Here is a 25,809-nt window from a genome sequence, read left to right on the forward strand (position 1 = left end):
ACTGCCCTTGCAAGCATACAGCAGGGTGAGAGGGCATTCGTAAACACCCAGATTTTCTTGGTCAGCTTATTCTGTTTAAACACACATAGCAGTACATTCCTGATGAAGGGGGGGAAATTGCAATAATTTCCTTAACTCAAAAAGGCAAAACCTAATAATGATAATAATAATAATAATAAACTGCTCAAAATGTAAGTCAGTAGAACAAAAGAGAAATACTCAGAGGCTTGTAGAGTAAGACTGAGCACGTTTAGATACTCCAGTCACAGTGTTAAGTTAAACTACTATTCCCCTCCCCCACTGTGCACCCCTAGCCCACCCACCCCCTTCAGCTCTGCCTTTTTGTGCAGCACTGTCCCCATATGTGGGGACATACAAGTCCTCCTCAAAGTTTCTCTGTCAGCTCAGTACTTCACTCCTGGAATAAATTCCTTGGCATCCGGGTTCAGGTTACTTTTGCTCTGAAATAAGAACCAAGAGTTAATAAATCCCACGGCAAACTGTACTTTAAAACTTATTTTCTCCCTGCTTCCATTATTACCAGTACCTTCCCCTCAGCCTCAAGAGAGAAAAACAAACAAACAGAATTCCTGCAACTCAGCCCATTACTGCTGGGCTGGTCTCAATGGCCCCTGACATACTAAGCCCTGACTAACCTCACTGTCTCCTTCCTGCTTCAGATTTCCGCTCCCTTTATGATGCTTTCATTAGACCAGTGATGGGCAACCTTCTGAGCTTGGTGTGTTAAACTTCACCAAAAAACTGAGCGTTGCCGAAACCGGTTTGGCTCAGTGGATAGAGCGTCGGCCTGCGGACTCAAGGGTCCTGGGTTCGATTCCGGTCAAGGGCATGTACCTTGGTTGCGGGCACATCCCCAGTGGGGGGTGTGCAGGAGGCAGCTGATCGATGTTTCTCTCTCATCGATGTTTCTAGCTCTCTATCCCTTTCCCTTCCTCTCTGTGAAAAATCAATAAAATATATTTAAAAAAAAAAAACTGAGCGTAACTCGGGTAGTGTGTCACTTTGAGGAAAAAACATTATTTCGCAAATGTTTCATCCTCAGGAGCAGCAAATGTTTCATCCTCGGCATGCGGCCGCCTCAGCGGCCGTGTGTCATCAGAAATGGCTACGCGTGTCAGTGCTGACACGCGTGTCATAGGTTCACCATCACTGCATTAGGGGCTTATAAGTTTGACTCCAAAAATAATTCAATTTATTGAGCACCCTAATCTGATGAACATCAGAGAACTCCATCAAACCAGTTTGATTACCACAATCCCTATGTACGTATATCATTCTTCATCTTGCTGTACTCTCTTTGGTTCTCTGCTCTCTTGTGAATATCACAACCTTAGCAAACTATGGGGCACAATCATTCAGACCATGAGTTGTGTGAGAACTAAATCATTCAGAATTCCATAGGTAAACATGGAAGGCAGGGAATTCACTTATCCAGTCTTCTCATTTTAAGTGGAAAATGGCCTCTAATGAATACATTCCTTCCAAAATGAACAGTTTTTATAACAGCATCATTCAAAATTACAAATGCAGATTTGAGGGATAGTAAAAGGAACAGCAGCAAATGATAATTTAAAACCAAATCTTGCCCTAGCTGGTTTGGCTCAGTGGATATAGCGTCGGCCTGTGGACTGAAGAGTCCCAGGTTCGATTCCAGTCAAGGGTGCATGCCTGGGTTGTGGGTTCAATCCCCAGTAGGGGATGTGCAGGAGGCAGCCGATCAATGATTCTCGCTCATCATTGATGTTTTTCTCTCTCTCTCCCTCTCCCTTCCCCTCTGAAATCAATAAAGATATATTTTTAAAAAAAACAAAAACACCAAACCTTTTCTATGTTCAAATTTTTATCCTTAATCCCAATTCTATTTTAAAAAGCCCATTGGGAAAAATGAAAGTTGGTGATGCTGTAACATTGATGTTTTCACAATGCTTTATTAGGTGAATGCATCTTCAATGTACCCGATTATTAATGCCCACATGGTAAGTGAAGAATAGCAGCTTAGAGGGCTCCAGGGATTTGCCCAAGGTAGTAGTGCCAGAAAGTAAGACTGTGACTACAAATTCCATATTCTCACTAGGTCACATGTAGAACTACTTATGGCTCTTACCAAAATATCTTCAGAATCATGACCATTGCTGACAGATAGTCCATTTAACTGTTGTTGCAACTGTCCCATGGCCTGAGGCAGGTCTCGCGATGGGATAAACCAGTCTTGGTCTTCCTCGTCCAGCATCTCCTGGAAGCACCGGTCCAAGAACTCCTGCTCCAGCAGCTCCTCCTCCACCTAACAGGCAAAGGTGCAAGCTCAGACCCACCCTCCCAGAGGCACTCGTCCCTCCCAGGTTTAATCCACCTCTTTGTGTTGAGGTTTTTACTCCAAGATTAAGAATGATCTTGCATGAGACCTACTAAGAATTAAGATGCTTCTAATGACTGGCTGGACAGAATATACTTTTTTCAATAGTTAAGTTCCATTAACAATAAGACTAAGGAAATAGTTATTCAAAATAGCGGAAGTTCTTCACAGATCGTCTAAGACTCCTAATATGTGAAACAGGTATTTTCCATTCACATGGCACTTACCAAAAATCTATTTTTTTGTAAAAATTTTTTTTATTGATTTCAGAGAGGAAGGGAGAGGGAGGGAGAGATAAAAACAAGAATGATGAGAGAGAATCATTGATCGGCTGCCTCCTGCATGCCCCATACTGGGGATCGAGCCTGCAACCCGGGTATGTGCACTTGACCAGAATCAAACCCAGGACCCTTCAGTCCGCAGGCTGACGCTCTATCCACTGAGCAAACTAGCTAAGGCCCGAAAATCATTTTTAAAGCTTAAAATTCTTTTCTCAATCTTGTTAAGAAGCAACTTTTCCTAAATTTCCCATTTGACAACTATGAAAAAGGTATAGGAACTATGTAACTAGACCACTACCTGGACAGTGGACATTAAATCAAAACCAACTCTCAGCTTCTGGCCCACTTTTCTGGTAATGAGGCCCCTAAGGGTGAAAAATACTTTCAGAACCTTAGAAAAATATAAAGAACACTTTTTGACATACCAATAGAAAATGATTTCGTCAATGTAGTATTCTTTCAAAACAAGAAACAATATGAGCCCTGGCTGGTGTGGCTCAATGGGTTGGAGTATCTTTCCATATACCAAAAGGCTGCAGGTTCGATTCCTGGTCCAAGCACATATCCAGGTTGTGGGTTTGATCCCCGGTCAGGGAACGTGCAGGAGGCAGCTGATCGATGTTTCTCTCTCTCTCTCTCCCTTCCTCTCTCTCTCAAAATCAATGAAAGCATGTCCTCAGATGAAGATTAAAAAAAAAAAAATTCTATGAATATTGAAACAAGCCCATATTTCTTAAAGATTGCCCTAAACGAAAGCAACATGTATCTAAGATATTTTATACCTGTTTACAGTCATTGACTATTAACTCTCATGAAAGAGTTCATTCTGCACACTGTGTGATTTAACAGGCCTCCTGCCTCACATTTGGCCACCTCTTCTCCTGCAGCTGGCCTGGTGACAGATTCACAGCTCACTCATGCCACTGCCAGGGGGGAGTCAAACAAAAATAATCACCCAAACTAGCCAATACAGTTAACACCTCATGAATTCCAAGGAAAAGTCACTGATAGCAAGACTCAAAAATAGTATTTCAACATTATAGTTAGCAACATTTAAAAACATTTCAAGTAAATTAGAACGTTATGAAGTACTTAACAGTAACTACAAAATATTTCTAAGCCACAAGATTTAGCCTAATTGCTCAAGATCTGCCCTGACTCTCCCCAAAAGTGTTCCCCTTATTAAATTTATCCTTATTCACAGGCACAACCCCCAAAAATGGTTACCTGGGCACAGGGGTGTGAGTGAAGCATGGTACCTGTGCTATTCACACAAATCATGACACAGTGAGCCACTTGGAGTGGAAACTGCTGACAGCACCCCCAAAGCTCGTTTTCTTCTTCCCTCGGCAACAGGCTAATCAGTTAATACCGTATTTCCCATCTCCCATGCTAGATATGGCCATGTAACTATCAAGGAATGTCCCCAGAAGGGATGGGAGCACTCTGCATCACTTGGTTAAAAGGAGATCCCTTGCTTTGGCCTTTGACTCTCTTCCTTTCCCAGTGGCTAGACTTCCGGTTTTCCTTCAGTTACTTAGCTGATAAGTGCCCTGGAGGTGGCAAAGCAACACCATGGAAGGAACTGTGTGGTCCCACCTGCCTACCTGGAATGGCTCACCTTGGGCTAGTAACGTTACAGAGATAGAAGACAATGAATCACTGCTGAATCTTTGTTGAAGCGGTCTAGCCTTCCCCCACCCTACTACACACATATCTATCTCGGGCTCACATTCTGCCGGTCCCTGGGTTCTTGGTTGGGGCATGCCAGGCTGGCCTGTCTGCACAAATCTGCTGTTTCTCAGAAGTCTATACCAGATCACCATGGCACTAGATCCTCTTTTAATTAATGTGGCAGAAAAATATCATGCTCTTCCTCCAAAGTACTACCTGGTCTCTTACCAGTTGAAGGTGTTTCCCGGTCAGCTCAGACCAGGCTTCCACGTATTTTTAAGTTATTCTAAAGCTGAGGAACCCGTTTCTTTTGTAACAGACTGACAATAAAGTATTATAGCTGCTGAGCCACACACATCATTGTCCTCCCTCTTCTTTCTTTACCTGTCTGTTAAAATCCTCTTCATTCTCCATCCACATGTACTCTGCAAATGGGTTTTCTTTCTCATCGTGCCCATTTAACCCCTGGTCCTCTTTGGATTTTACATTGGGGGATGTATTTGCCACACTGGATCCATTCATTATGATAGAAGCTTAACAGAAACAAAAGAAAAGGTAAAATGTTTAAAACCTATAATTTCCAGATTCTCCCAGAAGCTTCTAAAGTTCTAAGTCCAAGTTATTAACTATAGAGGAACACAAACTGCTAATCTGTGTCTGTTACAAAACTAACAATATCCTATAATTATCAACTATACAGATGTACAGTTCTTTAAGAGTTAAAAGAAAAATATGCCTTCTTTCTGCCATCTTGGAGCCTGCGGAGGCTGCTGAGATCAGGACTTCTATAACAATAAATATCTCTAGAAGGCCATTTTTGCTGACTATAAGTGGGGTCTCCAGAACCAGAGGGAGCACACAGCTCTTCTTAAAACTGAAGGTGTTTAGTCCGAGCCTGCATGGCTCAATGGTTGAGTATCAATCTATGAACTAGGAGATCATAGTTTGATTCCCAGTCAGGGTACATGCCCGAGTTGCAGGCTTGGTCCTTAGTGGGGGGCATGCAGGAGGCATCATTCTCTCTCATCATTGATGTTTCTATCTCCCTCTCCCTTTCCTTTTCTCTCTCTGAAACCAATAATAAAAACTAATTTTTTAAAAAAAAATTGAAGGTGTTTATACTTGAGATGAAACTGAATTCTATCTAGGCAAAAGATGTGCTTATGTGTACAAAAGCAAGATCACCACAGTGACTCCTGGTAGCAAATGGAGTAAAACCAGAGTAATCTGGGGAAAGGTAACTCGTGCTCATGGAAACAGTGGCATGGGTCATGCTAAATTCCAAAGCAACCTTCCTGCTAAGGCCACTGGACATAGAGTCTGTGTAATGCTGTATCCCTCAAGGATTTAAACTTATTGAAAAATAAATGAAATCGTTTTGTTCTCTTGTAAAAAAAAAATAATAATAAAGAAGGGGGGAGGAAACCATGTCTATATTTAGTTAGCCTTTCTAGCGAGTGAGAGGGAGGATGAATCTTTTCAAGGCAAATTCTGTAGGTTCTAGAACCTAATCACAATCACATGGCTTCCTTAAAGTTTAAATAAGTAAAGAAAATGTGTTCTTAAATGAACATGGTAAGCAACTGTATCTTATTCTGATTCTCAAGATTGGTTTTATTTAGAATATATTAAAAAAAACAATACATGTTTACTGTATTGATAAGCAAAAAAAAAGAAAATTAAGGTCACCAGTTGTTCAACCAACCAGAATAAAGAATGATTAACAGTGTGGTGCATATAACCTTCCTGACTTCCCCTGAGTGTATTCAGATACACAGACACACACACAAGTATCCATCCTTATGGTAACAGCATGATGCACCATCATTTGCTTTTTCTCATTCCTATAATAACACAGCCATATTGTCTTTTGGGTGTTTTAATGTTTCTGTATTATAAAAGTTCAATGAACTTCTTGTGTTCATTTAAAAAAAAATGATTTCCTTAGGATAACTCCTAGGAATAGAAGTGCTATATTAGAAATTACATTTTTCTTAAGGCTCTTGATTTATTGCCACCTGGTCATAAGAATTTAAATTCCCATGAGTAGTATATAAGTGCCTATACCTCTGCATTCAGGAGTATTATTTTTTTAAGCCACCACCAATCTCAATTTATTACTTACATTTACATTTATTTTTAATGAAAGGCTGAATATTTTGAGATATACTTACTGGCCCTTCATATTTCTTGTTTTATAATCTTTCTGCTTAAGAACTTTGCCCATTTTTCTATCAAGGTATATGTCTTTTCCTTATCTTTTGAAGAATTTTTATTATTTTTATATTATTTTAATTTTTCATAAAATAATTTATAAATAAAAATATTTGATTTGCTTAATTTTTTGGTGGCAGTTGTGCTGGCCTTAATATTTGTCTATAGCTTGATGGAGGTTTATATGTTTTGTAACTCACCTGAATATTAAGAACTCCATAAATACTGGTGAATCATTACTCAGGCAACTTTCCCTTTCTATTTAAATACCATCCACACCTATCCCCCTTGGGGCATATTTACGTTTTCTTTAATAAATTATTTCCTAATTCATTTCCATCTTGGCAACATTCATGAAAAAGTTCTTCTTTGCTTCTTCTGAGTACACTAAAAAATTATTGCTTACTCCCCTTCAAAATATTGGCAATTTTCTAACCTGTTATAGACATTAGGTAGAACTGTGAAGAATAAAGAATAACCAGTAAAACAACTATTGATAGTTTAAAAAGTATTTCATTTATGCCCAGCGGCATGGCTCAGAGGTTTAGCATTGACCTATGAACCACAAGGTCACAGTTGGAGTCCCGGTCAGGGCACATGCTGGGGTTGCAGGATCGATCCCCAGTATCCCCAGTAAGAGGCGTGCAGGAGGCAACAGATCAATGATTCTCTCTCATCACTGATGTTTCTTTCTCTCCCTCTCCCTTCCACTCTGAATTCAATTAAAAAAAAATTTTTTTAAAAGTATTCAATTTAAGACAGACCCCATTTAATTCACTGTTGGTATAAACAGGCACCTAGTAAGAAATTATCAGTTTTACATATTTTACATAGAGACAAAAGAAAATAACAGTATGGTGCACCCTTATTTGCTTTTTCTCATTTCTATGTTAATAATGCCCTACTGTCTTTTGGAGTGTTTCCAATGTTTCTACATTACATAGGCTGCTTTTATATTCCAAATCCAGCTCCATAATAATTCCCTCCCTAAGGCTATAGAGGAGAGAAAACCAGTTCCTTATTTTTACCACTTCCACTTGCAGCATAACAATGATAGAAGCAAGTCTGCTCTGTATCAGTGGGTTATTCCTCAACAGCGACTCTTAAAGGTCCCGATCCTTACTGGGTAGCAGGTTGCACAGTATCATCATTCCAAAGATTCACTGGCAGTTGTTTACAGCCAGCACAATGATTTATCCTTATCAATATGGAAGTCATTCATAGAAGCTCAGAGTTTCGTTTTCTAAAACATCTGCCTTTGCCCAAAAAACAAATTCTGAGTACACACAACCATAGGGAAAAAGGGAAAGCAGAGGAAGAAAGAAAGAATAACCCTTCTAATTCAAGAACAAGGAGGACTACAGAGAGCAAATTGCAGGATGCACTTGTTCATGAGAAATGGAAAGGAAAATTACCATAGTCTCACATGGAGACGTTCCCCAAATTAACACACTTTAGCAAAGTTGATACTAGAAAAGTGGTTTTCTTTTCTTTTTTATTTTTTTTAATATATTTTTTATTGTTTTTTTACAGAGAGGAAGGGAGAGGTAGAGAGAGCCAGAAACACTGATGAGAGAGAAACATCAATCAGCTGCCTCCCGCACATCCCCCACCGGGGATGTGCCCGAAACCAAGGTACATGCCCTTGACTGGAATCAAACCTGGGACCCTTGAGTGGGCAGGCCGACGCCCTATCCACTGAGCCAAACCGGTCAGGGCGAAAAGTGGTTTTCTTACAATTGGCTACACAGTGTCGATTTGTACTTTATACCATTCTACTTGTGTTTCCACACAATTGGAAAGTTTGGTTTCTCTTAAATAGCAGCAACCCAATAATTCAATTTGTATAGTGTTTACCAATTTATCAAGTACTTTCACATCTATCATCTGACTGCCTTGGAATCTGTCCTGCCTCACTTCATTTTTTTAAAATACATTTTTATTGATTTCAGAGAGGGAGGGAGAGGGAGAGAGAATCATCGATTGGCCGCCTCCTGCATGCCCCCCACTGTGGATCGAGCCCACAACCCGAGCATGTGCCCTTGACTGGAATCCAACCTGGGACTCTTCAGTCTGCAGGCCGACACTCTAACCACTGAGCAAAACTGGCTAGGATTGTCCTGCCTCACTTTAAAAACCCATCCAGACATTGCTATAGGAGGAACAAAGAAGGTACCAGATTCAGGGGTTAAGCAACCTAAATTGCTGGGTTAGTTCAAGAACACTGGATTATGGGTTTACTGGGTGACAGTGCTTAATGTGTCCCTGGACTTTAGCAGGAGGTGGGAATGGGGAGACTTTGCTTGAGACTAGAGATTCCTAGGTAAGGCATTTGAGGAATGCCTTCCAACTTGGGGAAGACACTGAGTAATATAGGATTGCTGCCCGTAATGTCCCTGACTTTCTGGCTTCCAGAGTTTAATGTAGCGTTCTCCTCTATTCCCAGCTCCTCTCCAGCTCACTATCCTTCATGCACACCCTCTAAGAGCAGTGTGTCTCTAACCATCCTACCCTGACCTTTCACATTCACTCAATCCTCACCCATACAACGTACATCATTATGATACTACAGTGTAGCGGGGACAAAGAGAATGACTCCAGTGCTCCCAAAGATGGGGGAAATGCTTGATTATACAAGGATTACAGATCAAAATGGCTCCATGTTGTCAGCTACGCTATGGAGAGGCCCATGTGGCCAGGAACTGAATCCTGTTAACATCATGTGAGTGAGTTAGAAGGTCATCTTCCCCCAGTCAAGCCTTCAGATGAGACAGCTGCCTCAGTTGACAGCCTGACTGTAACTTCATGGGAGACTCAGAGGTAGGGGCACCCAGCTAAGCTGCTCTCAGATTCCTGACCCTGTTGTTTTAACCTGCTAAACTTTGGGGTAAGTCATTACAAAGTAACAAATAAGTAATACAGGTAATCAATAAACAATGACAACTAGCTCTGCCACACAAACTACCAGTTGCCACATCTTTTCTCGTATCTACTGAGAGGGCAAATGTGCAATTTTAAGTGGGTCATTGCTTGAGAAGTTCTTTAGAATTAGACCAACAGAAGAGAAAGGAGTTTACGTCTAGTCTGTGTCTCTATTACAGTATAAAATCTAAGAACTACTTGAAACTTATTCCCTCTCCACCTAACTTTCCCTCTTATATACACTGCAAACAGGCCGAAAATGGAACATAACATTTGTCATTTTGGCTGAAGATGGGAAAACACGTAACCCTGTTCCTAGTCAAAATAGAGGTGCAAAGGCCTGCCAAGCATTTGACTTAGAATTATACTATGGTCAAGGATTCATGCCTAAAAAGGCTTGAAAAAAGGGCTTTGGTTCTCAGCCATAAGAAACTTTAGGGCTTTTAATGTATCTAGGATATTTCTAGAATACCTGTTTCATCAGTGCAACACTTTAAACACCCACAAACTTTCAGATCCAACATGTTCACAGCAAAAACTAGCTGTTCTTTGAACCTAAATAAGATTTGGGACTTTCAACTGAATCACCTGGAAAAAAAAGTCTACTGAGCAATGGATATAAAAACTAGTCTCTACTATTCTGTTTCCTGCAGTTTTGTTAACTTCATTCAATCTGGTCAATACCATTTTTTAAAAGTTAAATATTGTGGATAACAGTTTTAAATTTTATTTTACTTCAAATACACTGCTACTAGATGCAGGTTTTGTCCATTCTTAGTTATATCTAGACTAGCGTTCCCGTTGCAGGAAAAATCCTGCAATAGGGTTTCCTGCTGCACTCTACCCCACCCTGCCTGCTCTCCTCCCTTGTCCCCCGCCCCGCGTTCTCTGCCAGCCCCCCTGCTTTTCTAACTTCTCCGCCAGCCCGCTCTCCTTCCTTCTCCCCTGGCCCCGCCTCCGCTCCTTCCTTCTCCCCTGGCCCCGCCTCCGCTCCTCCCTTCTCCCCTGGCCCCGCCTCCGCTCCTCCCTTCTCCCCCGGCCCCGCCTCCACTCCTCCCTTCTCCCCTGGCCCCGCCTCCGCTCCTCCCTTCTCCTCCCCCCCCCCCCCGGCTTGCTTGCTTCTCTGCAGCTTTGCTCCCTTCTGCAGCTCTTGGCTTTTTTCTACACTGTCACGATATGCAAATTAGCCACCATCTTTGTTGGGATAATTTGCATATTTGTCCTGATTGGTTGGTGGGCCTGGCTTGGCTGGTGGGCGTGGCTTGGGCGTAGCGAAGGTGTGGTCAATTTGCATATTTGTCTATTATTAGATTAGATGCACTCACTCATTAATGTCTGAGTGCCTGTGTACCCCAGCCAACTATGCCGTAGTGCTTTGACAGGCTGTACAGTCCTTGCCCTGGTAGTATTTACATTCTCCCAGGAGACAAGCAAATAATTAAGAATAATTATGATCCCTGTTATGAAAGGAAAAGAGGGACTATTAGAAAACTAACAACAGAGGGATCCAACTAAGCCCAGGAGTGGGGGATGGTTAGAAAAGGTTTCCCAGAGTAAGCAACACATGGATACCTAAAGAACATAAATTAGCCAGTAATGGGGAGAAGAGGAAAAAGTATGTGCGAAGTCTCAGAGGCAGGAAAGAACTAAAGGAGGAACTAAAAGGAGATAGGTATGCATATAGTTGGAGCATCAAAGGAGAACCCGTGGGAGAAGGGCAAGGAAGAGCGATGAAGATGCATAGGCGGACAAGGCCAGTTCATGCAGGAAATTAGAGGCTACATGAAGGATTTTGGATTTCATCCTAAAAGCAATGAAAGCCATTAAAAAAGGTTCAGGACAGGATAGCAACAGAGATTCCATTTATATCTGGACATAATTCAGGCTGCCATATGGAAAATGGACTGGACAGAGAGTGAATAATGGGAGACCCGTAAAGCAGGTAATGTGCTAATTCAGATGAAAACAATAATAATGGCTGCTTAGACTAAGATAATGGCAGTAAGAAGAGAGTGGGAAGATTCCAAAACTATTTTTGGTTGTTTGTGGTGATGAACTGATGTGGGGAGACAGGATGAGAAAATATCACGGATAACTTTGGCATGGTAATGTCATTCACTGAGCTAAGAAACTCTGAGAGAAGGGCACACTTTCCCTGGGTGGTAACAGGAAGTGGGGGTAAAAGGGGTGATGTGTTCAATTTTGGACATGTTAAATTTTTAATGCCTCTGTCACATTCAAATGGTGATGTTAAGTAGGTTGTCTACATGCATCAAGAACTGGAGAGGTCTGGCTTAATATAAAAATTTGGAGCAGTTCTTTATATAAATGGTAACAGAAGCCACGGGACAGTGGTTCTCAACCTTTCTAATGCCGCGACCCTTTAATACAGTTCCTCATGTTGTGGTGACCCCCAACCATAAAATTATTTTCGTTGCTACTTCATCACTGTAATTTTGCTACTGTTAATGAATCGTAATGTAAATATTTGTTTTTTTGTGACCCACAGGTTGAGAACCGCTGCTGTAGAGCCTAAGACCATCGGAAAACACAGATATTTACATTACGATTCATTAACAGTAGCAAAATTACAGTGACGAAGTAGCAACGAAAGTAATTTTATGGTTGGGGGTCACCACCACATGAGGAACTGTATTAAAGGGTCTGGGTATTAGAAAGGTTGAGAACCACTGGACTAGAAGATATTGCCTAAGGACAAAGGGCAAAATGAGGTGAGAAGAGAGTCCAAGACCCAGACCTGATGTGTATGCACATTTTAAAGTCAGGTAGAGGAGGAGAATGACTTAGAAAAGGAGACTGAGAAGAAGTCAGAGAACTGAGAAGAAAACCAGAAGAGTGTGTCATCACAGAAATCAAGGGAGGAAAGAATCCCAGGATGGTGAGTTGAATGGTAGCCTTCCCAAAAGGTTAGCCCACACCCTAATCCCTAGAACCTGTGAAGGCTACCTTATTTAGAATAGGGGTCTTTGCAGATGGAACTAAATTAAAGATCTTGAGATAAGTAGATCATCTTGGATTATCCCAGTAGGCCCTAAGTCCAATAAGTGTCCTTGTAAGAGAAAAGCAGAGGGAGATTTGAGACAGAGAGGAGGAAATGTGATCATAGAGGCAGAGACTGGAGTAAAATGACCACAAGTCAAGGAATGCCTACGGCCACAACAGTTAAAGGGGCAAAGAACAGATTTTCCTTCTCCCACAGCCTCTAGAGGGTGTGCAGCCTGGACACACCTTGAGTTTTGACTTCTGGCCTCCAAAACTGGCAGATAATACGTTTATGTTGTTTTAAGCCACCAGTTTGTGGTAATTTGTTATAGCAGCCACAAGAAACTAATATACCCAGTACAGGGGTGTGTTGAAGGCTGTTGAAAGGTCAAGAGGAAGGCCGAGGAATGTCCATAGAATTTAGGACCTTAGAGGTCTCTGATGAGTTTAACAGGAGCAGTTTTCTTCTGTCCCCAAAGTCCATGCTCTTAGCCACTGCCCTACTCTCTCATACTTCCCCCACTTTAGTTCCAGAATGGTTATGCTATAAAACTCTTGATTTTTCTTAAATATTGCTAATGGGCATAGAGGAACAAGGCTAAAGAAAAATGCTGCCCTGGCCAGGTGGCTCAGCTGGTTGGAGCGTCATCCCATAAACCAAAAGGTTGTGGGTTCAATCCTGGGTAGAGGTGTGCATAGGAAGCACCTGCTCGGCATTTCTCTCTCACATCACTGTTTCTCTCTCCCTTCCTCTCTCTCTAAAAATCAATGAACATATCATCAGGTGAGGATTAAAAAAAAAAGAAAAAAGAAAAATTAGGACTACATAGTGTTCTTCATAAAGTTAAATTTATTTTGTATTGAATTAAGGCTTCCCTATGTTTTTTGGTGTTAAAATATCCTTATATAAAATGATATTAATTAGAATGTTTTTACAATCCTTACTTTAAAAGTTGTAATCCTAGTTGTCCTCAAAATATTTTTGAAAATTTACTGGCCTGTGAAATCCTAAAGATTGAGTATCTCTGATCTAATCACTCTTAGAAATTATTTGCGATATGCAGCCAAGCTTCAGAAGCACTGGTCTAGTCTGTAGGGTCTAGTTCTACGCTTCTTTTCCTCGGTCAAAGACTTGTCTGAGGGAAAAGGGGAACAAAACAGGAATGTTTCCAAGTAGGGAGTCTGCCCAACCCACTGTCTTCAATAGTCAGTGTGGACCAGCTGATCAACTTGAAAAGTGAGGCTGCTAGGAGAACAACAGAAATTAGGTAGCAGACAAGCGAGAAAAACTTGTTGAAGCTAATCTCCTCTATGAACAGGTGTGGCTTCCAGAGTTTGCTTTCTCTTCAACTTGAAGCTTCTACATGATGCCTAAGTTCAGCACAGGTATCTTGTCTTTATTTAAAAATAAAAATAAAACAATTAAAAATATATGTGTGTATGTATGTGTGTTAAATATGTACATATGTGTGTATATCTATCTATTCCTTCATAACTGTCTCCTGTGTCCAGCTTTATGCCAGGTCTATGATTTTGGCCTTCATTTTTCATCTGCAGAGGGGATTACAAGAATTACTAGTATTACCTCAAACAATGCAATGACAAATCATTAAGACAAAAATCCACTTCTGATGTTTTATGCAGCAGATTCTATTCTCCAACATTCCAATAAGATAATTCCAGTGATTTCTTTCTTTTAAAGTTTCTCTTATTCTCTTAAGTTATTGTTTAAAAAATCTCAAAAATATCTTTAAAATGCACACAAAACTTTCAATTTAGTAAATGTCAAAGTTCTTTAACATTAAAAAAATTACTGGACCCTTCTAAAAGCAAGGCTAAATAGTAAGTGATGGAGTGATAAAAGGGACATATAAATAACTCCTATTTTCATGGGATTAATCACAAAATTCTATCTGACCAGTGTCCTCTGGTCTCTAAGCCTTGTAAATGAAACATTCTCTCACTTGACATTTGACTAAGACAATCATGAAAAGAGAATTGTGTTGTGTCACTGTATATTACTAATTAACTGAATGCAACACTATGCTGGGAGCAGAAAGTTGATCTTTCATGATTTGCTCCATCACCTCTGCATACTCCCACACCAAATTCAGCTTTCATCTAGAATCAGATTTCTAGTATTTACAGTTAGTATACAACAGTGGTTCTCAACAGCATCAGTATCACCTTAGATGGGAACTTGTTAGAAATGCAGACTCCCAGGCCCAAACCTATACCTGTTGAATCAGAAATTCTGCGTTTGAACCTAGAAATCTGTGTTGCAATAAGCCCTCCAGGTGATTCTGAAACAAACTCAAGTTTGAGAATCACTGGTATACAGCAAGTAGAAAAATATGTTTCCTTCTGTAGGTCCAAAGCCAGGGATATTGTATATTCCATCTTAATATGAAATGAAGACATCCAATTAAAAAACAATCTCCTCACAACTCCCACCCTCAAGCCAATGTGTTTTATTTTTATGAGTTAAATAAGAAAACAAGCTGCAATGAGAGATTTCATCTGACATGTATACTTAGGTATCAGTTCCCATCCAGCCTGATTATATACAATACATTTTCACACATCTAAAGTCCTAAAAAGGGATCTTTATAAAGTGAGCCTCAGACACTTTAGAGATTCTATAATTTCTAATCAACTAGGTCTTAATATATCAAACTTATTAGAGAAGTAAAGTGGAATTATTTGCTCTACCTTAGAACTACATTCGACAGGGAGCTAAAGTTTAGGATATTGTTCATCTTTATACTTCTAAGTTAATAAAATTAAATCAAAAGATCCCATTCTTCATAAGTTTCTAGCATGGCAAAGTTTTACTGCATAACTTGCGTTCAGTGAAAATAAAGCATATCTTCAAGACTGCAGAATTAAACAGTTATATCTGTTCAATATTAAAACAAAGGTCCTATAAACTCTCAAATAGTGAGTATACTGCCACAGTACTAGCCTCTGTAATAAAAAGATACCAAGAACACCACTATCAAACTCAAGTCAGCTCTCACTGGATAATTACATTCTGTTCTGCTCCTATTTACACTAAAATCTCTATGTTAAAACTCATTATCCCTGAAATAATGGCATTTTAAATGTTAGGCAAGACCAGTCTGTAGTCCACACAACACCTACTTTCAAAAAGCAGGCTAGCCCTAACCGGTTTGGCTCAGTGGATAGAGCGTCGGCCTGCGGACTGAAAGGTCGCAGGTTCAATTCCGGTCAAGAGCATGTACCTTGGTTGAGGGCACATCCCCAGTGGGAGGTGTGCAGGAGGCAGCTGATGGATATTTCTCTCTCATCGATGTTTCTGACTATCCTTCTCCCTTCCTCTCTGTAAAAAAAATCAATAAAATATATTTTTTTAAAAAGGCAGGCTATTCCCATGCAACTGTTCAGAGCACAAAGACATGAAAAGAGTTTTCTAATGGTTAGTATACAGGTAACTCAACACATTAAAAATAACAAAAATACCACAAAAGAAAACTAGACCTATCTTTATGCTACAAACATATACGTTCAAATAAATCATGAGCAAATAAAATCAAGCAATTTATTTAAAAATAAAACCACTTTGTTTAAATAGGCTCAGTCCAGAAATGCAAAATGGTCTAAAATTTGAGAAATTAAAGCCCAGCCGGCATGGCTCAGTGGTTGTGTGTTGACCTATGAACCAGGAGGTTGCGGTTCAATTCCGAGTCAGGGCACATGCCTAGGTTGTGGGCTTGATCTCCAGTGGAGAGCATGCAAGAGGCAGCTGATCAATGCTCCTCTCTCATCATTGATGTTTCTCTCTCTCTCTCCCTCTTCGTTCCTCTCTGAAATCAATAAAAATATATTAAACAAACAAAAAACCAAAAGGGAAATGGAGGCAATTGATGGTTAGGTAGATGTGCCCAAGGTCATTCAAATAGAAAGCTGGCAAAGACAAATTTCAAATCCAGATCTTCTCATTTCAAATTCAGTGAGTTATCAAAAACATGATCATTGCTTCCTTAATTTTGTTAATCCTCACCCAAGAGGATATTTTTCCATTGATTTTTAGGGACAGTGGAGGAGAGAGGGAAAGACAGAGAGAAGCATCGATTTGAGAGAAACACATCGATTGGTTGCCTCTTGCACGAGCCCTGTCCAGGGCCGGGGAGGAGCCTGCAACCAAGGTACGTGCCCTTGGCTTGAATCGAACCCAGGACCCATTGGTCAGCAAGCTGATGCTCTATCCACTGAGCCAAACTGGCTAGGGCTGCTTCCTTAATTTTAACAATTTCTCGGGAGTTAATCACAAAATTGACACGAGTTAAAATTACATAGTTATAAGGACTCAGTTCCTAATACTCATATAATCAAATTTACTGAAAGGAGAACATTGGCATACAATACCCAAAAATCCAGAGTCAGAAGAGGGTGTGGATTTTCAGTATGCACCTAAATAAAATACCTAATTGGCAAAATGTATGTCTAATATGACCCAGTATGAATGCATAAAAAAAAGCAGCATCCTCTCAAGTTGGAAGATTCTCACTTTCAAGATCTTTGCCTTTGCCCCAGCATTGACTTCTATTCTGGTTTTGCAACACCCCAGGGTGTCACCAATGGAATTTCAAAATATGAATAAGCCATACATTTCAATGAGGGTGTATGTGATTATATAACTTTTTAAAAACTTGGAACTTATTGACCAAGATGATAACTTGGTTAGAATACATTCTTTCTCTCCAAATGTCTCTCCTTCTTTCCTATAAGATTCTACAGATTATTTTGTAATGCACGTGGAGAGCACTAATAAATCATGGTTTGGTAAAAATATATTTTAATGCACCATTCCTCAAACTATCCTATATAATAAAAGCCTAATATGCTAAGTGTCCGGTTGTCTGTTCAACCAAAGTGTAATATGCTAATGATATGCTAAGGCTCCTCAACCGCTCGCTATGACGTACACTGACCACCAGGGGGCAATTGACCGGTCGACCAGTCGCTATGATGTGCACTGACCACCAGGGGGAAGATGCTCCAACTGGTAGGTGAGCTTGCTGCTGGGGTCCAGCCCATCGGGACTGAGCGAGATGGGCTGGACACGCCCCTCCCGCATCCCTCCCTGGCCCCAATTGTGCACTCGTGGGGTCTCCCAGCCTGGCCTGTGCCCTCTCACAATCCAGGACCTCTCAGGGGATGTCGGAGAGCTGGTTTTGGCCGTCGGAGAGCTGGTTTTGGCCCGACCCCGCAGGCCAGGCCAAGGGACCCCACTGGTGCATGAATTTGTGCACCGGGCCTCTAGTGTCTCATATAATACTGTTCCAAAAGATGTTTAGGTATGCTGCAGGGGTGGGGGAGGGGGGAGAGGGAAGGAGAAGCCATGGGTAAATGTAATGTACCTTTTTGCAGATCCACAATTCACAATGGACAATACAATAAAGGCTCTAGAGAAGTCCAGCATTACAGAAACCTTTGGTTAAACAAGTTTATTTTGACACAAAATTCTTCTATTATAACTATTCACATTTTGTGTTTAGAAAAACTGTTTGAGTAAGTGTAACTTAATTAAAACCCACAACAGATACCAAAATGGGTAATTCTTAAAGCTCTCCTTCCACAAAATATTAATTCTTTAAAGAATCCCTAATTTCAGTTTAGTGAACTCCTTTCTCTTCACCTACCAATGCCTAGCTCAATTATCACCTCATTTGAGAAATTTTCTCCCAGCACTAACTATAGTTATATTACTAACTATTCCTTTCTCCTTAGACAGCATTTTATTCATATACTAGAAGCCCGGTGCATGAAATTCATGCACGGGTAGGATCCCTAGGCCTGGCCTGTGATCAGGGCCAATCAGGTTCCCTGTTCTCCGCCTCCTCCTTCCCTTGCCCTGCCCACCTCCCTGCCTCCCTGCCTCCTCCTTCCCTTGCTCCCTCAGCACTCCCCCACTGCCACTGGTGGTTTGCCACATTCCACTCCGCCCCCTGGTGGTCAGTGCACATCATAGCAAGCGATCGAACTCCCAGTCTCCTGGTTGAACTCCTGAGGGGATACTTTGCATATTAGTCTTTTATATATATATATAGATTACCTCACTTATCATATGATAAATCAGTTCATCCACCTTTCTTCTTGTTAGCTTGTGAGCTCTTTCAGAATAAAGTTTGATTATATTTTGAGAACCTTGAAAAGTGTGGAACACATGTAAGTTTCATGATGAAGTAAATAATTTCACTGTAGTGTAATAGTTCCCAGAATTCAATACTTGTATTTCTAAACTGTTACTGATATCCTGCCAACTACTTGAGAAAGTTTCTCCCCTAAAACTTGCATTCATAGCTGAGCAGCTGTGGTCATGGTTAATTCAGTTGTGACATGCCCTCTAGCTAAGCCCATTCATAGTTATTTCCTCAAGTGATTTCCGTTTGCTTGCTTTTTGTGTGTGGTTTTTTTTTTAATCAACTAGGAATGTTCAGTAACCTTCATTATCTTTTCATATCTCTGTGCCTTTGCACCTGCTGGTCCCTGCTTAGCATGCTGTCTCAAGTTTTATTCACTTGTAAGACATTCCTACTTATCCTTTAAGAATGAGCTTAAGAAATACCTTCTCTAGGAAACCTTCATATATTCCCATCCTTTCAGAAACAGTTAGAAATTCCTCAAGTCATACACTTGTGCATCTATACTAATAAAAGGGTAATATGCTAATTAGACTGGGAGACCTTCCGGACATCCTTCTGGACAAAGCCATGGTGGCCGGGCCGAGGCAGAGGCAGTTAGGGGCGATCAGGCCAGGAGGGGAGGGCAGTTGGGGGCGAGCAGGCCAGCAGGGGGAGCAGTTGGGAGCAATCAGGCCGGCGGGGGGGGGGGCAGTTGGGGGCGAGCAGGCTGGCAGGGGGCGGGGGCAGTTAGGGGCGAGCAGGCCGGCAGGCAGAGTGGTTAGGGGTGATCAGGCAGGCAGGCAGGTGAGCAGTTAGGAACCAGTGGTCCTGGATTGCGAGAGGGACGTCTGACTGCCGGTTTAGGCCTGATCCCTGTGGGATGTCCGACTGCCGGTTTAGGCCCTATCCCTGAGGGGTCCCAGATTGGAGAGGGTGCAGGCCAGGCTGAGGGACCCCCCCATGCACAAATTTCGTGCACCGGGCCACTAGTTACTATATAACAGGCACTGAACTAAGTGCCAAGGATAGAAGAATGAAGATGTGAATCCTTCCTCATGGAGCTCATAGTCTAGGAAGGAAGAGAGCCATATGAACAAATAAGTGCACTATATTACATGCAACACCAAAAGGAAGATTTATGGAATACTGTGACATGTGTCAATTACTTTGTTAAGTGCTTTACTGAACATTATCTATGATCACGTGATAGGTATTTGAATTGCACAGACATTCAAGAAACTCTAAGGACTCCCATAGTCTTAACTGTCTTCTGAAGAAACTGTCCCCAAGGGGTTCTTTTGTATATACTATAGTCTGTGGGACAGATAATGCATGAAACCAATCCTACTTCTTTTTATTTTTTAATTTATATTTTTATTGATTTCAGAAAGGAAGGGAGAAGGGGAGATAGATAGAAACATCAATGATGAGAGAGAATCATCAATCAGCTGCCTCCTGCACTCCCCACCCTGGGGGTTCCAGCCTGAAACCTGGGCATGTGACCTAACTGGTTCACAGGTTGATGCTCAACGACTGAGCCACACTGACTGGGCCAATCCTACTTCTTTGACAATAAAAGACTGGACCAAGACTCAGAGTCCTAACTAAGGACAGATTGAATTTTAAGGAAATAATCTAGGACATGGCTTGGCTCAAAAGGAAGTGTTATGCACAGAGTAGAACAGAAATGTCCTGGAAGTCAGTATTCTAAGGGATGTGAAGTGGGAGGGGGCACAATAGGTTTCACTGTGGTCAAGTTCATCTATAATTCCAACCTGGACCTCTCCCCTGAGCTCTAGACTGCTAGCTATCTGTCCCTCTTACTTAACACACCTATAAGGGCAGGAGCTTAATCTCTAGTTTGTTCACCACAGTCTAGACCAGACCCTGACTTATAGTAAATGCTTAATAAAAAATTGTTGAATAAAAGAATAAGTGAATGAACTCTCAAAGAAGCTAAGGAATCTACAGTGGACAGGGGGGAGGGGGAGCTGAGGGAGGAAGGCTAACAGGAAATAGACTCCAGGGATCATTTACAAGTACAGTTGATCCTCATTATTTGTGGATCCTGTATTTAAGAATTCACCTACTTGCTAAAATTTATTTGTAATCCTAAAATCAATACTCAATGGCACTTTCACGGTTATTTACAGACATGCACAGAATGGCAAAAATTTCCAGCTACGCAGAACAAGGCAGGGCTCTCTGCCTTCTTTCAGCTCTCATATTGAGATGACTAAAGGACCAAACGGTAGGGGGCAGTGCAGTGCAGTGCAAGGAGCTTTGCCACTGGAGCCAGGAGGAAAGGGTTTGAATCCTAACTCCAGCACCTGTTGGGGGGTGGCCTCAGGGAAGTCACTTAACACTTCTGAGCCTCATTTTCACTTTTTAAAAATAAGAAAACAGACTCTACCAGGATGAACTGTATTTAGTATTTAAGATTATTTCCCCTGAGAGCAATGGTTCATTATTTGCTAATTTAGTGATCTAGGTGACTTTATAGGCCATAATTACTGTGAATAATGTGAATCCACTGTCATTATTTATTTTTAAAAAATAACAGAAAGATATAAAAAAACAATTATTTGGATGGAGTAGAGGTCAGGGGCAAACTTCAAGAAGATTTTAAAACAGAACCTCATCAGGCACATATACGGTGGAAAAGGCCTTCAAGAGGAGAGAACAGCACCCACAGAGAGAAGCCAAGGTGTGTGGCATAAACAAGTAGGTTCAGGAAAATGGCACGCCAGAAAGTCCAGGGCAGTAGATGTGGCCGGGGCCACAGTTCACATCCTGTACTGCAGAGCTTCTCCCTTTCATTCTTAGTTACAGGTCTTCCATTACACTGTGAACTCCTTAAAGGCAAGATCTCTATGAAGAAATCATAACTATAGTCCTTTAAGCTTGCAAACACGTAATTTATAAGTACAAATCCACAGGAAAAGAAAGTACAAAAGTAACTCTGGTTTTCAACTGCAGCCTTATACCAACTCACTCACAATAGCGACCCACCCATAAATTTGTTATTTGTCCAGGACTTTTCTTTTTTGACTGCTAGTAATTCTGTGAGAAATTCTTTTTATGGTTCTAAACACCTGGGGATTTGTTGAAATAGCTTTAAGATCCTCCTCTTTTTAGTGTGATTTATTAACAGGGTTCAAACATATGGTCCATCAAACAATGATGCCTCTTCATAGTAAAGATTCCTTTTAACTCACTCTACTAGACTTACTTCTCTATATACAACATATAGTCTTACCCTAGCAAAATACAAGGAAGCACACTGATATATATGTTACAAATAGAATGAGAAAAACAGTAAGAATTTTTCACAAAAACTTGCAAAATTCTGACCAAAACAGTGTGGCCATGATTAAATTCACTGCTTACAATTCACCACTGAGAACTAGGAAAAACAATTCCAATTTATGTAAAGCCATGAAACTAAGCACTGTTAGAATCTACAAGGTTTTGTACACGTGTATTTTCTCTTTTCCACATGCACTCTCTCTCATACATGCACAGCCTAAGGAGCCATCAGACTTATCCCAATACTTCAATTTCCCCCATCCCCCCAAACAAAACCCTCATTTACAAAACCTTGCAATACCTAGGTTAGCATTTTTAAAACTCTAAAGTCTCAATCAAATCTGAGTGTGGTGAGTTACTTCCCCTCCCCCCCCCCCATAAAAGTCTTGGCATAATTTCATTTAGGCACAACATAGTTTGTACTGTCATCTAGAACATATGGCTGCAATCAACACGACTGAAACCCAACATAATACACCATGAAGGTGAATACAAATTCTCGGGGAAAGTGGAATAGAGAATGTTATTTTTAAACAGTTTCAATGCTATTATCATCCACAGGCTGAGTGTGATCAAATCACATTGTGCTAACGTATGTTCTATCATTTACGATCAACTAGAGTGGTCAGGCCCTCCCACTGCAAAACTCTCTGCCACCTCCAATTAAGCTGTTGAAAATGTAATCCAAGTCTGTCTACTTAAAAAATAAGAATACATTTTAAATTTCCTGCTGTCGGTAAATCCTTCTCCCCTGCATTTTCAGAAATTGTCACCAAAACAACTGTATTGGGACGAGGATTCTAGAGAGGACGTAACGACCCAATGCTGTTTTTTAAGTAAGACAAGAATGGTTTACCTTTAACAAAACCGATTAAAGCTCCCACTGTAAAGTTTCCCTGGTACAGTGTATTCTGCTTCTCTGGTGCTCACCTTCCAGCTGCCTGGAAGGGACAAGTGGAAAATGTTAGTTTCCGTGAGAGATGAGGATGAAAGGCAGGGGGTGGGAGGAGGGTTAAAGGACTCACTCGCGGAAGGGAAGGCAGCAGAGAAGTGGCCAAGGTCCCCGACGCAAATGAGGTATCCAGATCGAGGGCTGGAGTCAAAGGGGAGGTGGGAGCAGAAGAAACGCAAAACACGCACGGGGGCCTGCGAATGGGGGAGGGGCCAAGTGCGCATCTCCCCCACTTCCCACCCGGGGAAGGGGGACAAGGGATGCAGCATTGCTTCATTGGCCTCGTAGTAAAGGGACTCGCAAGCCAGAGACTTCAGCCCGAGTGTTAGAAGGGGGCTGAGGGGGCTCAGGGAAGTTGGGGGTGGAAGATGAACAGCGCGCCTTTGCAGGAAGAAAAAAAAACGACTTAAGAACCCCCGCGCCCCCCAGGGGCTAAGGGGCACCGCAGTTGACGCGACGTGGGACCTGCCGGTTGACCCTCCCCAATGGAGCTCGGGCAGGCGCGCGCCGCCCCTCACAGCCCGAGGGCGGCGGAAAGGGAGGCGCAGGGCGCCCCCCAAACCTGGAGAGCGACGCTTCCCGCGGGTCCCCTCCCCAGCAGCCCGGGCGCCCGAGCCCACCTGAGCTGACCAGAAGCCCCTCCTTCAGACCCTACTCGGTCGCTCTTCCGATAGCCTCAGCCGTCGCCGCCGCAGAGATCGTCGCAGCCAGAACAGTCCCGGCCTCCCCTATCCGAGCGTGAGCCACAGCACGAAGAAGCGCCCTACCACTCGCCAGGTTGCCTCTTAAAGCGCACGGACTCCTCGCCCCGCCCCCGAACCCAAGCTATTGGTTGCTGGGCACCGCCCTATTCGTCTATTGGGCCGCAGAGGATGCCGCTCAGTCACCTAACAGGGCACGTGTGGTGCTTATTGGCTTAAGTGTGAAGTAGTTCCCGCCCACTCCCTCAGAAGTACCAGCTTCTGATTGGTACTAACATCTGTCTCTTTGCTCCCTTCGTTCTTTCCCTCCAGGTGGAGCTCCTCCCTGCGGGAGACACCGGCTCTGATTGGCTGAAAGCACGCTTTGCTAGTCCTGGATAGGCATTGGGCCAAAGCATTGGGTGTCCGCCTGGGAGGAGCCCAAGGAGCAGCACCTCTGCGTTTGTTTACCCAGGCTCCTGCTCCCGCTTTATTCCATTGGTTGATCCAGCAAGTCCTCCCACAGGTTGTGCCACTCAGTATAACAGGAGGGGCGGGCCTTAGTGGGATTTCCCCAGCTGTCAATTTCCAGGGAAGGAGCTTTCAGTAAGGTTGGATTGGAGATGGCTCTGGCGGAAAATTGGGGAGTTGGGCTGTTTGAGGGAGTGGAAGGAAGCATTTATAGAAACAAACCTAACTACTGGAGTGTTTTTGAAAACATACAATCTTATTTCCCCCTTGGATTTAGGGTGTCCAATCTTTGCTTGCTAAGGACTTCTAATTTATTGATCAGGAAGTGGGGACTTCTTCATGGACATCTTACTTTATACATTTTTGGTCTCTCCCCACCTCGCATGCTAACTATATACATAACTCCAAGTAGAGGTTTGGTAAGTGATTGCACAATGAGTGGATAATTGATAAAAATGAAAACGACAGTTAATGCCAGATTAAATAACATAATAGTGCAACAAATGTTAAATATGTACTTCATATAAATAATATAAATATATGCATAATTAAATTCATTCAGTCAACAAGTACTATTGAGCATATGCTCTGATCTGTGCTCTGAGCAGTTGATATGACTAAAACAATGAAGATGGTACTTATTCTCCAGTGGAGGAAACTGATGATAAACTGGTAACCAATAAGTGATAAAATGTCATCTTGTGATTAAGTATTACAAAGAAAAATAAAGCAAGGTAAAGAATGTTTGAGGAAATGGGCTATTTTGGGTAGAATGATTAGTTTAAGAGCTGTTTGAGGAAGCAGCATTGAACAGAGATGTGAATAATGTGAAGAGTGGGAAGGTGATTGATAACCAGGGCCCGGACATTGCACTAGTCACATTGCTTCATATATTTCCAATGTGTGTTATTAAGTATAGATCCTTTCAGGATTGCCTGCTCTTGTTTTAAGCTTTATCTGATTAAATAATTTAAATGGGTCCTACAAGAAACACATCTCTTATTTTTTTATATTTTTACTAGAGGCCTGGTGCACGAAATTTGTGCAGTGGGGGAGGGGTGTCTCTCAGCCTGGCCTACAACCTCTCCAATCTGGGACCCCTCGGGGGATGTCTGACTGCCTGTTTAGGCCTGATCCCTATTGGGCCTAAACCGGCAGTCAGACATCCCTCTCACAATCTGGGACCACTGGCTCCTAACCGCTCACCTGCCTGCCTGCCTTCCTGATCGCCCCTAACTGCCTCCGCCTGCCAGCCTGATCATCCCCTAACTGCTCCCCTCCTGGCTTGATCGCCCCCAACTGCCCTCCCCTGCTGGCCTGATCGCCCCCTAACTGCTTGCTCCTCTGCGCTGGCCTGATCTCATCCCTAACTGCTTGCTCCCCCATGCCGGTCTAATCTCACCCCTAACTGCTTGCTCTCCTGCCAGCCAGATTGCCACTAACCACCTCTGACTTGCCCCCCACCCCCCACCGTGGCTTTGTCCAGAAGTTCTACATGGTCTAATTAGCATATTACCCTTTTATTAGTATAGATTGATTTCAGAGAGAGGAAAGGAAAGGGCGAGAGAGGAACATCAATAATGAGAGAGAATCATTGATTGGCTGCCTCCTGCACAACCCCTACTTCACACCTCACAACCCAGGCATGTGCCCTGACCAGGAATCAAACCCTGACTTCCTGATTCATGGGTTGATGCTCAACCACTGAGCAACACCAGCCAGGTGAAACACATCTCTTTTAGAAAAAAACAACAAACTGTCTTCAAGATAACTTCCCCAT

General features: G+C 42.1%; 1 protein-coding gene and 1 pseudogene across 3 annotated transcripts in view; one reads left to right on the forward strand and one right to left on the reverse strand.

Annotated features, from left to right (window-relative positions):
* Positions 1-329: 329 nt before the first annotated feature.
* The window catches only part of PAIP2B (poly(A) binding protein interacting protein 2B), a 60,279-nt gene continuing 34,799 nt past the window's right edge, over positions 330-25,809 (reverse strand). Inside the window, exons 1-5 of one of the 2 annotated variants that reach the window (XM_079792451.1) lie at positions 23,499-23,615; positions 22,783-22,867; positions 4,714-4,862; positions 2,126-2,302; positions 330-461 (exon numbers count right to left, since the gene is read on the reverse strand). In XM_079792451.1, coding sequence (XP_079648577.1) covers positions 405-461; positions 2,126-2,302; positions 4,714-4,851 — 372 coding nt within the window. In that variant the 5' untranslated portion in view covers positions 4,852-4,862; positions 22,783-22,867; positions 23,499-23,615 and the 3' untranslated portion in view covers positions 330-404. Of the gene's footprint in view, positions 462-2,125; positions 2,303-4,713; positions 4,863-22,782; positions 22,868-23,498; positions 23,616-25,809 lie in introns of those variants that run through there. The other variant, XM_079792450.1, reaches the window with a different exon arrangement.
* On the forward strand, positions 5,030-5,680 carry LOC307111649 (large ribosomal subunit protein eL33-like; annotated as a pseudogene). The gene is made up of 3 exons: positions 5,030-5,047; positions 5,137-5,209; positions 5,442-5,680. The product of its transcript is annotated as a large ribosomal subunit protein eL33-like (transcript).

Source organism: Cnephaeus nilssonii (assembly GCF_951640355.1).
Source record: "Cnephaeus nilssonii genome assembly, chromosome: 15".
Classification (NCBI taxonomy): Eukaryota; Metazoa; Chordata; class Mammalia; order Chiroptera; family Vespertilionidae; genus Cnephaeus; species Cnephaeus nilssonii.